Source organism: Corythoichthys intestinalis, chromosome 21 (genome assembly GCF_030265065.1).
Source record: "Corythoichthys intestinalis isolate RoL2023-P3 chromosome 21, ASM3026506v1, whole genome shotgun sequence".
NCBI lineage: Eukaryota > Metazoa > Chordata > Actinopteri > Syngnathiformes > Syngnathidae > Corythoichthys > Corythoichthys intestinalis.
Genome location: NC_080415.1, coordinates 37,432,563 through 37,446,667, shown reverse-complemented (window position 1 = coordinate 37,446,667; position 14,105 = coordinate 37,432,563). Strand labels below are relative to the sequence as shown.

Sequence of the window (14,105 nt, the reverse complement as noted above, 5' to 3'; positions counted from 1 at the left end):
AAAGCACCACAAAGAGCACAGAAGCAAAATGACGTTTACAATGGTATGAATCAATTTCTTTATTAAATGACTTCAAACACATGAGGGAAAACTTGAGGAACTCGTTTCTATGCCGCAGCTTGTTTAGCTAGACAGTTGGTAATTTTTTTTGTTTAATATGAGTGTGCCATACTGGATTTTACATAGCCAAAACAAACAATTAGTGTTCTGTAAACATTGTTTGCGCTGGATGTTTTTCCTTGTTAAATGAGAAAATACAAGTGAGGGAAGTCTGGCGTTTGAAAAAACAATTTTTTTTTTTTTTAAAGCGGAATGTTGTATATTAAAAAAGTCAGTGAGGCGGTATTTGGTAAAGTATGAAGGCAACAAAAAAAAACAAAACAAAAAAATCTGAAAAATCCCAGCAGAACCGCAACAAGGTCACTTTGATGCAAGGCTTACAAAGATGTGTTTCGATAATTATATATTTAAAAAAAACAAAAAAAAAAACAAGCAAACACAGCTGATCAAAAAGTAGTTCAAGTAATAGTCCTTCTGCTTTTAGGCATTACAAGAAATGTCCACTTTATAAACTTGTCATGAGCGAATGAAAACACGTTATTCCAAATATGCATCCTTTTCTTCGATTATTGGCGAGTCAGGCGGAAGAAAAACGGAAAGCGCCGAGACTTCTTCGCGTTGGCTCCCTGCTGTTTTGAGTCCCGACAACGTGAATTAAAAAGAAATGCAAATGATGAGCAACATAAAAAAAAATAATGAAGATGGCTTAAGAGTATAAAGAGCGGTCGTGAACACTTGGAAAACCTGCGGAAAAGATCCCAAATGTTGCGTTTCTCTTCATTCCTGGATTTCACCTGTTATTTTATCTGCACGGAGAACGCCACCCTTCCGCTTGGATGGGACGGCCGTGTTCTGACGCTTTCCAATGTGTTCGTTCCTCTGAGACCGATGTGCATGTTGAAGTTCTTTCGGAGAAGACTAACGCTTTGCTTTGGCCTCCTCGGCATCTTGAATAAAGAAAAAACAGACTTAGCATTTTAGAGTTTCGGTAAACTTGGTACAGTGCTGGCCAAAATATTGGCACCCCTGCAATTCTGTCAGATAATGCTCAATTTCTCCCAGAAAATGATTGCAATTACAAATGCTTTGGTAGTGATATCTTCATTTATTTAGCTTGCAATGAAAAAACACAAAAGAGATTGAAAAAAAAAATCCTTATCATTTTACTAGGGCTGTCAAACGATTAAAATTTTTAATCGAGTTAATCACAGCTTAAAAATTAATTAATCGTAATTAATCGCAATTCAAACCATCTACAAAATATGCAGTATTTTTTGGTAATTATTGTTGGAATGGAACGATAAGACACAAGACGGATATATAAATTCAACAGACTGTACATAAGTACTGTATTTGTTTATTATAACAAAAAATCAACAACATGGCATTAACATTAACGTTCTGTTAAAGCGATCCGTGGATAGAAAGACTTGTGGTTCTTAAAAGATAAATGTTAGTACAAGTTATAGAAATTTTGTATTAAAACCGCTCTTAATGTTATAGTTTTAATAAAATTTGTAAAATTTTCAATCAAAAAATAAACTTGTAGCTCGCATTGTTGATGTCAATAATTACACAATGCTCATTGTTAGGCATGTGTAGGTATGAGATTTTGACGGTACGATAACCGTGAGCAAAAATACAGCGGTTTCACGGTATCACGGTATTGCAATTATAGCTCCAAAATGTGTTATTTTTAGATGTATGGGTTAAAAAAAAAAAACTTTTTTCCATTGAACAGGATTTTTTCCAGAACATAGTTGCAAATTGGAATACGAATGTATTGTTAAAATAAATAAATTATCAATAAAAAAATATATTTTAAATAAAATTAAAATATAACGTAGACTATACCCACAGCCACAGCTCAAGTTGCTCAAGTTTAGAGCAAATACAAAATAATTTCTATAAAAAAAGTAACTCTTCTGAATAAAAATTTTAAAAATTTATACTGCATAATTTTTTTTTGAGGATTGAAAAGCTCAAGTGAAGTTTCGCCATTTTCAGCCACTGTGTCAACTCTAGTCTACATGATGTCATGCCTTTGTGTTAGAACAAAGAATTCAAAAGTTAATAAGTTAGTTAAAAATGTTTAAGTTAGATAGTTAAATATTGTTGAGGAAAGGTTTCATCTAAAAATTAAAAATTAAAAAAAATTATTGGGAGTGAGACCTCTCCTTGATCCAGCGAACGTGGATTTGTGCTTAGGGCAAGATCATCTTTCCGCAATTAACGATCTTTGATGCTATGCCTTTTTTCCCCCCTTCATTCAAGCAGATCAAGCTTGAATGCTCAAGCTTTTCTCACTCTGCAGCTGTAACATTCGACGAAGTTGCTCTCTCAGCTAGGCCTAGGCTAACATTCGTCTTTTATACGCTTTTAGTCAGTTTGTATATCGAATTTCAAAGGAAAATATGTGTTTTGTTTTTGGCGAACTTTTTCATAGTGCTAAATATGGCGAATACCGTACTACGGTCTGACGGAAAATTTTAGTGGTTTTGAAACCGCGACGTTTTCACACCACGGTAAACCGTGAAACCGGTAACCGGCACGTCTACTCATTGTGCTTAAACCCATCAATTCAGTCGCACCAAAGCGCCAGCAGAGGGAGACAAAAAACACAAGTAAGAAGTGCCCATGACACTATGCTGTCATTTTAATCTGTTTGAGCGGGGCATGTGCGTTAATTGCGTCAAATATTTTAACGTGATTAATTTTTAAAAATTAATTACCGCCCATTAGCGCGATAATTTTGAGAGCCCTACATTTTACACAAAACTCCAAAAATGGGCCCAACAAAAGTATTGGTACCCTTTGAAAAATCGTGATGCTTCTCTAATTTGTGTAATTAACAGCACATGTTACTTACCTGAGGCACATAACAGGTGGTGGCAATAACTAAATCACACTTGCGCCTTGGTGTGTCCTTGTGTATGCCACATTGAGCATGAAAAAGAAGACCAAAGAACTGTCTGAGGACTTAAAAGAAGCAAAATTGTGAGGAAGCATGGGCAATCTCGACGCTTTAAGTCCATCTCCAAAGACTAGGGGTGCACGATATCCATTTTTTGGAACCGATATCGATAACTTCCTGCTCCTCAAAGTAGATACCAATATCAATAACCGATAATAAATATATAATTTCTTAAATGTATAACCTGAGTTTTTGAACACCTGGAGGTTCAAAAAAAAAATAAACTACTGGTGGATTCAACATAGATTTTCCTTTGATATCACCAGATTTTTCATAATGACATGAACAAAACAGTGCGTTTCACTTCTGCACTGCCCGACAGCCATCTAAAAATGGCTTGGTCTTTTCTTGCTTTTATGGGAAGACCCTCACCTTAATATTGTGAAAGTACAACAGTAAAATACACATATTCAATACTCAATATACAACAAACTGCACAATACACGTATATACACAACTATTATATGTATAGCATAGCACACTAGCTTGAGCTACTAAAGCATTGGCTGGCTTCTATAACACAACAACTTATTAAGTTATGTACATATGACCCTTCACCACAGAAGTAAACATGTTGCACATCCATATGTTATAGTAAACATAAAATACTTACAGACATATATTTCCGAGGCGGAACCGTAACAGAAAGCATTCACGATTGTCAATGCTACCACTAGACATCGCAATATGTATGTGAATTAGAGCCTAGTTCGGGCCTAAAAAATCCAGCCCGACCCGACATGGCCCGCTGGTATTGAGGCCCGACCTGGCCCGAGCTCGATCACTTAACTAGATTTGCAGGCCCGAGCCCGAAAAACCCGATTTTTTTTTTTTTTTTTTTTTTTGAGTGACGCGGAAAAAACGCAGCAGCAGCAATTTATTTTCATTTCTTCGAGTTGGCAGAAAAAAACGCAAGTTTTCTTAATGTTTAAATAATCTACATATTTTTTTGAGACTTATCAAAGCATTCACACAACGAAATAACGCTGGGAAAGTTTGTTAAACATATTTCTGAGTGTGTGGGATATTGTTCTCACATGGACGCGCCTCTCTGACAAGGAAATGAAAATGAGGGCGGCGCCTCGGCCGTGCGCAAACGGTACAGCGGGAGGACAAGAAGAAAAAGCGGCCGGCACCACGGCGTTCGTGCACACGCACAAGCAAAAGCGCAATACAGAGAGCCTGCTCTCCATTTAAAAACAAAAAAAATTATTTATTTATTTATTTATTTATTTATTTATTTAAAATAATTTATTAGTCCGGCATGGCGGCCCGACCCGACCTGACCCGAACGTGAATGCTTAAAATGTGGGCCCGACCAGACCCGAATGTCGGGTCGGGTCGGGTTCGGGTTCGGGCACAAAATCTAACCTCTAATGTGAATATGATGTGAACACAACTACTGTAACAAAAAATAGATGCAGCCAATTATTCTGACCAGCAGGTGGGAGCAATTCCCCAAATGCCCAAAATGATCAACTGCTTTCCCATGCTAGTGTGCCAGCACAGTACATATTATTGGTCCTATTAATAATGTTATTGGATTTATAGGGATGACGTCATAATTCCTATTATCGGACCGATAATTATCGGACCAATAATTATCGTGCACCAGTAAGACTTAAATGTTCCTGTGTCTACCGTGTGCAGTGACATCAATAAATGTAAAGCCCATGGCACTGTGGCTAACCTGCCCAGATGTTGACGGAAAAGAAAAATTGACAACAGATTTCAACGAAAGATTGTGTGGATGGTGGATAAAGAACCTCGACTAACATCCAAACAAGTTCAAGCTGTCCTGAAGTCCAAGGGTACAATAGTGTCACCCCGTACTATCCGTTGGTGTCTGAATGAAAAGGGACTCTAGTAGGATACCCAGGAAGACCCAACTTCAAACCCAGAAACATAAAAAAGCCAGGCTGGAGTTTGGCACCCTTCAAATCTCAAGAGACTTGGAACAGTTTGCTCTACCAAGTATTAGGCTGAGGGTGCCAAAACTTTACTCCGGCCCATTTTTGGAGTTTTGTGTAAAATGATATACAGTGGTACCTCTACATACGAAGTTAATCCGTTCCAGGACCTTGTTTGTAAGTCGAAATGGTCGTATGTCGAGCAGGATTTTCCCATAGGAATACATTATGATTCCATTAATTCGTTCTACAGCCCAAAAACCTTCACTAAATCCTTAAAAAATACTGCTGGTACTATTACAAATGGCAATTACACATAGCAAAACAAATAAATTATAAATCAAAATCGGAATAATAATAATAATAATTCCTGTATTAATGTAATGAATCGGGTTCTAATGTGGCGGACGTTTTTTGCTGACCCTGAACGCACCGCGGGGATGACGTGCCAGAGACAGACCGGTGAGCTTGAGTTTCACTTTCACTTTGAATGTTTTCTTGAGAACACCGTCAATTGCGGCAGACAGAAGGTGTTTTTGTTTTGAATAAGTTGTGAAATAAATGATAAAAACGTGGCGAAGTTGGCGATTTCTCTGGAGACGTTACCACAATAAGAACTGTCAGCTTAACTTATAAAGACTGGCGAACGATGGTCGGAGGAGGACCGTGGAGATGTATTGTTGAGCCATTTCACGGATGTCCACCCTACGCTCATATTTTTCTGTCATTTGCATCTTCATTTAGAAGGTAAGCGTCAACTTTTTCCTTGTTTCACCACCTGTACCAACCTTTTCTGAAACCAGTGTTGATTTGTCACACAAGAAAATCCGCCGTGCATTCGTCTGCGGTGCTGCCAATGTCGTCGTATTTCGAGCATGTCGTCGGATGTAGAAACAAATGGCGAGTCAAATTTTACGTCGGATGTCGAAAAGTTCGTGTGTCGAAGCGATCGTATGTAGAGGTACCACTGTATATATATATTTTTAATTCTCTTTTTTTGTTTTTTCATTGCAAACAAACAAATGAAGATACTACTACCAAAGCATTTGTAACTGCAATCATTTTCTGGGAGAAATTGAGCATTATCTGATAGAATTGCAGGGGTGCCAGCACTATACATACTTGGTGCGTACCGTACGTACTTAGTGATAACGCTTTATTTCAGCGTGGGTTCATAACAAGGGCGTAGGTTTGCATAGGGCCAGTAGGGACATAACATTACCAACTTTTCAGGATGCCCAAATTGTCCCCACCAGCTTTTAAGCAACCATATTTCCACTATATAATGACTTCAGTTATATTATAAGCAGGGGTGCACATAAGTGGTCCGCATGCGCGCATGCGCACTGGACGCAGACAAACGAGCTGGCTCTCAACGGTTTCCATACGCTGTTGCGTACCGATGGCTGACCACTGTATTTGCGGTGGACACGAGAAAAGCACTTCTCAAAATGTCAAAGAGGCAGGCCCCACTGAGTAATTATATCTGTGTTCCCCTGCTCCCGTCAAAAGACAGACAGACGACAGACGTCACCGGAGCTACTGGGAAAAAAAGGACTTTTGCTGAAAAGTGGCTGCAGGAGGTACTATGGCTAGAAGCAAATGTTGCTCGCACGGAAATGTGGTGCAACATTTGCCGTGAGAATCCCAATGTCGTTAATAAGAGCAGCGCATTTTATGTAGGGTCAAAGAATTTTAGCCATCCAAACTTTGAAAAGCACGAAAAAAACAGAGCATGTGGCAATTAAGCAAACTATCGATGTCAGACAGGACCCCACTCGCTCTATGGACAAGTGGCGGAAAAAAGATATTGAAGAACAGCGCCATGCACTGACGTGTTTTTGTTCGCATTTCACAAAGCTAAACATGGACGTTCAATGAGCTCTTATGAGGAGGACATCCCACTTTTACAAAGGCTTGGAGTTAATGTGGGAGCCGCATATGAATGCCCTTTATTTTGAATTAGTGCTTTTATGTTTATTTCTTTGCATTTCACTTCAAAGTAATGGCAATTTTTTGTGCCAGTTGATGTTAATCAAGCGTTAATTGTTTATATAATTAATTAAAGGTAATTGGCTCTAAGTAAAGCTTGTCATAATTTTATCGCATCAGGCGGGTCGGCTCTCAAGCTCAATGAGGACCAAGTCACATCTCCAGGTCCTCCTCTGAGAACCTGGGCAAAAAAAATATGTGCACCCCTGATTATAAGTAAGTCTATGAGGTAGTTTAGATTGTCTTCCCATATATTGTAAGGGCAGAATTGACCCTACCATCATAAGTGAAATATTTGCATTATGATCAGGCTTACATTAATCTTTTTTCACTTGCTGCATGTGCTAGTCACCCCCCCTCAACACACGTTTGATTGGCTGATGACTTGTCCACCCCTCCCTCCCACCACAGACGCACACAACCCTGACAGATTCATGTCGACCACATGCCACATCCTTCAAAGATCAGGGATATTAGAAGTTTTTTTTTTCCGACCAGTAGCAGCCACTGTAAGTGTAAAAAGACATCAATGTTGTAGAGTTGGGGGAAACACTACTAATTTTGCTACTAAAAATCCGACCTACATCAGACTTGGCATAACATGAGAACTTGCCAACATGCAAAACTACTGCAGTCAGTCCACGAGGAACAACAATGTCAAGCTAGCCGTCCCTCATTTGGATCTTATACTGCAACGATTGATTAACTCAAGTAATTCGATTAGGAAAAAAAGCCTTGAATCAAATTTTGCTGCTTTGAGTATTCGCTTAATTAAAGTGAAATTGTAATAGTTTGTCTTTATTTTTTTTATTTGGATTTATGCACTGACCTCTAGTGGCAACAGTGAATATGACATAACTCATTTAACGTAGCTGAATTAAGATACTCCCTGATAAGACCAACATTAGGTTAAGTTTTTGTTGGAGCTAATGTTTATTTAATGCAGGGGTCCCCATCTGCTGGGCCGCGGACCGGTACCGGTTCGTGGTGCATTTGCTACCGGGCCGTACAGAAATAATAATTTAATAACGATCACATTCTGGCTGTATGAACCCTGTGCCCCTGCTTAACACACCAATATCGCTGTCTACTGTAGATATATTACTACGGGATAGATTAAAATGTCATAAAAATCCATTGATTGGACCGCTAGCAGTACATCTTGTTTGTGTATATAATATATCTATGTGCGCTTGTCCTCGACAACAATGTATTGCTAGGCCGCGGGCGCAGCACATTTGTTCCCGGAAATAATTAGCCCCCACACGAGCGAAGATGACTGAAAAACAGACGTCTTTGGAGATTTTTTACGGCGAAAAGGCCACCTGACGAGCCTACAACCTCGAAGACCCACGAACTGCGAAGGAGTGGATTCGTGACCCGTTTGTGAATAAACCAAGTGATTCGAGCATGTCTGTGCAACAGAAAGATCAACTTGTAGAGATGGCAAATGACGGCGACCTTATTAAGCGTACATTTGAGACAACAAATCTACCGAGGTTCTGGATTAAAGTCATTCTGGAATATCCTGACATCGCTACAAGACCATTGAAAACCTTGCTACAATTTCCAACATCGTATCTTTGTGAAGCGGGCTTCTGTTTAACGACAAGGCGAAGTCGTTAAAGGTGAGAGCGGTGTGCAGTTGTGTGCAGCTTAAATGGCAGGATGTATCTGAGGAGAACTTTTCTACAAGTCCTTCCATGATGAAACGTAAGTTAATATTCCTTTCTTTAAAGAAAGTATGTAGTGTTTACTTTGGAATCGCTGCATTTGCGCATTTTGCGGCTATGTTTAACGTTACGCGCATGCGCAGAACCGCATCGTTGCAATTTTTGATGGGTTGCAAAATTTGTCAGAACACCGGTCCGTGGAAAAAAAACAACAAATAACACCGGTCTGTGGTGCAAAAAAGGTTGGGGACCCTTGATTTAATGCATTCATAATTTAGTTTATAGGTATATTTAGCGTTTTTTTTTTTGGAATATGCGTTTAAACATTTCTTAAGGGCATTGTAAAATAAAAACGTTAGCATTTTATCGCATTTAAGCTAGCGGACATTTGCTTTGCAAGTTAGCCATTTTTTTTCTTTTCTTGTACTTAGATTCTCATTTATTTTTCTTATACCGTTTGAGGCTAAGGTCAGATATTTTAACTTTTTACGTTCCTAATCCGATTACCTTACTATTCAAACGAACTAGATTATAGATAATCGACTACTAAAATAATCGATAGCTGCAGCCTTACTGAGATGTAAATTGGTCCTAGGATATCTCAGATTTAACCCCCCCTCCCCAAATCACTTGTATATTACAATCCTTTAATTTGAGTCTAGGGGTGCACCAGCATCCCACAAAAGTGGACCCATTCTTGGATAGCTCCCCATTTTTTTGAATAAAGGGACTTGCACTTCAAAATATTTCTTTAGTAGTTATTGAAAACAAAGGTTTGAATCGAACGTATCACCTGAACGTTGACTCTCCTCACCTTTCCTGAGTTCATCTCGTTTTTTGGCGGCTTCCTCCCTCTGTTTCTTGATAATGGCGAGTCGGGCCAGGTCCGCTCTGGCCTGTTCCGTCTTGCCTTCAAGATGAAGCTTCATGTAGCGTTCCTTGGATTTCTGCTTCTCGATTTCCTCCCTGGCGAATACCACCATGTCAGATATAGTTGATTTAATAGGAATTATTCATAGGAATTACAATTAGAGTAAAGGATCCCTATTGATATTTTTTACGTATTATGCTATAGCACATGCTGCAAAAGGTCTGAAACACTGTCGGCGTAGTTACACCTGCCCTGTTTGGTTCGGACTTAACCCAAAAAGTTGTGGTTTGGTTAGCATCAAGGTCTGTAGTTAGCTATGGTCGCGTATAGCTGCCCTACACAGCCTTTATGATAAACGTCTTTGTTCCTGTACAGTTCAAATTTCTAGCAAAAGCTTGTAATTGGACAAAACAAATCAGTACAACCGCCGTGAAGTTTGTCCCCCATCAGGTGCAAATTTATAAAATTATGTCATTCGCTGAAAACATTTTCGTTGTTGCTGCTATCATTTTTTAAAAAATATTAACAATTCTTTTATAGGTCAATCTGAGGTCAACTGACCCCCCATTTTGATTAAAAATGGCTAAAAACAGTGTCAATCGTTTGTGCTGTTAATATTTTCATTTGTGAGAGATATTAATTTCGAGTGATGACGTTAATCGCAGCACCTCCGTCGCGCCTGAAGAAGCGTACCAACTCTCTCACAAAACAGAGGGGTGTTCCAACAATTAGCGCAAACGTAGCACAAACAAATTGAACCACATGGGTCCATTTTGCAGTTAATGGGGGGCTGTCCTTTGGCAACATTTTTGTAGCTTCTTGGGGCAAACACAAAAACAAGCCTTCTTAAGCCTCTACCCTAATCGACCCACCTCTCTCTGCGAGACAGCTCTCGAGGAGCGTCGACGTCTAATTCGGTGACTTTCTTGCTTTTCTGAGAAATCCGGTTGGGATTACTAATTTCTATTAGCCCCTCCACGCCACTCCTCTTCTTTGACTGCGCGAGAAAACCAACAAGTTAGCGACAGACAGTCGTACATGACAACTGTCAGAGAACTAAAATAACAGTCGTGTAGCTAACCTCAGACTCTTCCTCGCTGCTACTCTCCTCTTCAGACTCAGAACCGCTTTCTTTTTCCACACCTGCATTTGCTTCCTGTTGGAGGGGAGATGCGACAATTGCATATTAGATTGTTGAAAAAATAAACACTCTAAAGTAACAATTTCTTAACTCACCAGTTCTCTCTGGGCTTTCATCTGTCGATCAATTTCCTCGGGATTGCTGAATTGCTTCCCTCTGCCCTTATGGCCCTTTTTCCCTGTGCCGGGTAACAAAAACGTCAGTCAAGACAATAAATAAAACCATTTGAGAAGCTTATTGTGCAACAGCGGTCCCTTCCAGTGCTGCAATGATTTATCAATTAACTCGAGTAATTCGATTAATAAAAAGCTTCAAATCAAATTTTGCTGCTTGGAGTATTCGTTTAATTAGAGTGGCGTTGTAATAGTTTGTTTTGAAAATGTTTGCATTTAGTTTTATTGATTTGGACGGATGACTGTCCTCTAGTGGCTACCGTGAATATGACATAACTCATTTAACATGGCTGAATCCTGCTGCTCCTTGTTAAGACGAACATAAAATAAGTGTTTGCACTATTATGTTGTTGTTTTTCTAATGCATTCGTAATTTAACTTCTAGGTATATTCAGCCATTTTTTGTGGGAATATGTGTTTAAACGGTTTAAGAGCACTGAAAAAAAAGTTAGCATTTTATAGCATTTAAGCTAGTGGACTTTTGCTAGGCAAGTTAGTCAATTGTTCTTTTGTTGTAGTTTCTACGCTGGCGCCGTAACCCAAATTTCCGTGGATGTCGGAATTACCCTTTTAAGTGCCCATGAATGTCAAAATAACTGTCCAAAGAATCCAAAAGTATTGTATTTTGTTAAATTATGGAGGATACACTGCCCTCTGGTGGCAACAGTGAATATAACTCATTTGCCATGGCTGAATCTTGCTGCTCCCTGTTAAGACAAACAAAAGTGTTTGTTTGTACTATTATTTATTTTAATGCATTCGTAATTTAGTTTAAAGGTATATTTAGCCATTTTTGGGGGGGGAATATGTGTTTGAACGATTTGTTAAGAGCATTGAAAAAAAAAGTTAGCATATTATAGCATTTAAGCTAGCGGACTTTTGCTATGCAAGTTAGTCAATTGTTCTTTTGTTGTACTTAGATCCTCATGTATTCAAAGGGAGTCCCCAGGTCACGAACGAGTTCCGTTCCTACGCTGGCGCCGTTACCCGAATTTCCGTGGAAGTCGGAGTTAACCTTTTAAGTACATATGAATGTCAAAATAACTGTCCAAAAGTATTGTATTTTGTTTAATTATGGAGAATACACCGCCCTCTGGTGGCAACAGTGAATATGACATAACTCATTTAAAATGGCTGAGTCCTACTGCTCCCTGTTAAGACCAACATAAGTGTTTGTCACGCTATTGTTTTTTTTTAATGCATTCGTAATTTAGTTTATAGGTATATTTAGCAGTTTTTTGTCAAAATACTATGTGTTTAACGATTTGTTAAGAGCATAGCAAAAAAATGAAACGTTAGCATTTTATAGTATTTAAGCTAGCAAACTTTTGCTATGCAAGTTAGTCAATTGTTCTTTTGTTGTGCTTAAATCCACATATATCTACAGGTAGTCCCCAGGTTACAAATGACTTCGGTTCCTACGCTATCGGCGTAACCCGAAATTACGTGTAAATCGAAATTAACCTTTTAAGTACATCTAAATCTCAAAATAACTTTCAAAAAAAAGTATTTTGTTTTATGATAGAGGATACACTGCCCTCTGGTGGCAGCGTTAGGGTCTGGCTGGATTTTTGCCTTGTATGACTGAGGAGCAGACTCAGATGTCTGACATGGATAAGGGATAGCTGCGCTCTGGTTTGGGCCACATCTGGCTGTAAGTTGTTTCAGCTAATATATGTTTGTGTATGCATTTGTAATTAAGTTTACAGCTACAGTTTGTGGAGTTTCGTGTGAGCGATTTGCTATGAGAATTGTAAATACGTTAGCGTTTGTAGCATTTAGGCTAACGGACTTTTTTTTAGGCAAATTAGGCTAATTTAATCGACTAAATTTACATATTGATCAGACTAGATGGACGTTTAAACACCAATTGTTTTGTGCTGTTTTTTTGTTAAAATGCGTGTCGTTTTGAATATAAGTGTACATATGTGTGTTACTGCTTTAGAAATTGTCAAAGTAAAAAGCTTCAAAAAGCACAATTGCCTTGTTTGCTGTCAAGCTGAACAACATTCAGAGAGGACGGAACACGTCAAATTAATGAAGTAAAAAATAAGATACTGTGAGGTACAATAAGGTACTGAAAAAAACCCCGATTGGAGACAAAATGGTGGACGAAACTCCGGCGTCGTAAAGTTGAAATCGGATAAGTTGAGTACGTCGTACCCGGGGACTACCAGTATTTTTTTTTTGTATCGTTTGAGGCTAAACTCAGGTATTTTAATTCGTTTTTAACCGAAAGTGCAATTCTGCATTGTTTGAAGTAACAAATGTGAATTTTATTTTTTGTTCGCATTTAATGTGCTTTTGAAAGTGATATCTTAGCAAGCCTTTGTTTTACATCTTTGAAAATGTATTCTGCAACACCGATTATTCAAAGTAACTAGCTGACAGATTAATCGACTACTAAAATAATCGATAGCTGCAGTCCTAGTCCCTACAGTGGACAGCTATTCAAAATTACACACTTAAGACTTTTAAACTTTTATAGACCAAGTCACTATTTTTAGTCATTTATAAAAATATATTATCATTATTGTATATAATGAAATCCATTAATGGCAAAAGACGCCCATTTCACTTAAACCGGGAAAACTGTGAATGCTCATTTTTCTGTGCCATTGACGGCACTAAACGTCTAATCCAGTTAGACCGGGAGGGGAGAATAAACGAAAGTCAATGGCAGCCAATGAGTTAAGCGAGTCCCCTGTAAGGTTAAAAAATAAAAATAAAAAACATAATTCGAACATAAACGAGTTACTGACACATTGGTGGTATAATCTTACAATCGTAGCTTCCGTCAATCAATACAAGTATTTGATAATTTTATTTTAATAAGAAGATAAGATAGCGAACGTCACAAAAACAGAACTATTAACCAGTATCCATTCCTGTAAATATTGTTTCCAGGGCCGGAAATGCCAATGAACAGTACATGACTCCTCGGTTAGCATGCTAAGTGCTAAGCATGTGTAAAAGCGACGTCTTGTCACTTTGCTCGCTCCGGTAAGCTTGCTTAAACAGTTTACGGCGTTCTAGCGGTGACACCTACCGCCTCTCGGCATGATGGAGAACAAATTCAACAACAATGCAACTTGAATCCGCTGTTTAAAATTTTAGACGACACGTTAAAGTGTAGTTTGTACACAAACTGAGTAGCCCGTACTACGGCTAAAACGCTAAAGCGAAAATGCATTATCTTCACACTGCGCAAGCGTAGTAACTGACCAATCGGGATAGTTGACGTAAGGTGATGATAGCCAATCAGATTCGTGGTTTTATTGTCAGGCGGTCTTCTCTTTTTGACAGGGATA

The 14,105-nt window shown here is 38.6% G+C and overlaps 1 protein-coding gene across 1 annotated transcript; it reads right to left on the bottom strand.

Annotated features, from left to right (window-relative positions):
* Positions 1-29: 29 nt before the first annotated feature.
* Positions 30-14,010, bottom strand: pdap1a (pdgfa associated protein 1a). Its single transcript, XM_057826566.1, has 6 exons — positions 13,844-14,010; positions 10,717-10,799; positions 10,562-10,636; positions 10,353-10,477; positions 9,424-9,575; positions 30-1,007 (listed from the first exon to the last, which is right to left on the bottom strand). The coding sequence occupies exons 1-6, from the start codon at positions 13,854-13,856 to the stop codon at positions 979-981; spliced, it is 477 nt and encodes a 158-aa protein (XP_057682549.1). The 5' UTR covers positions 13,857-14,010; the 3' UTR covers positions 30-978.
* Between the last annotated feature and the right edge of the window lie 95 nt (positions 14,011-14,105).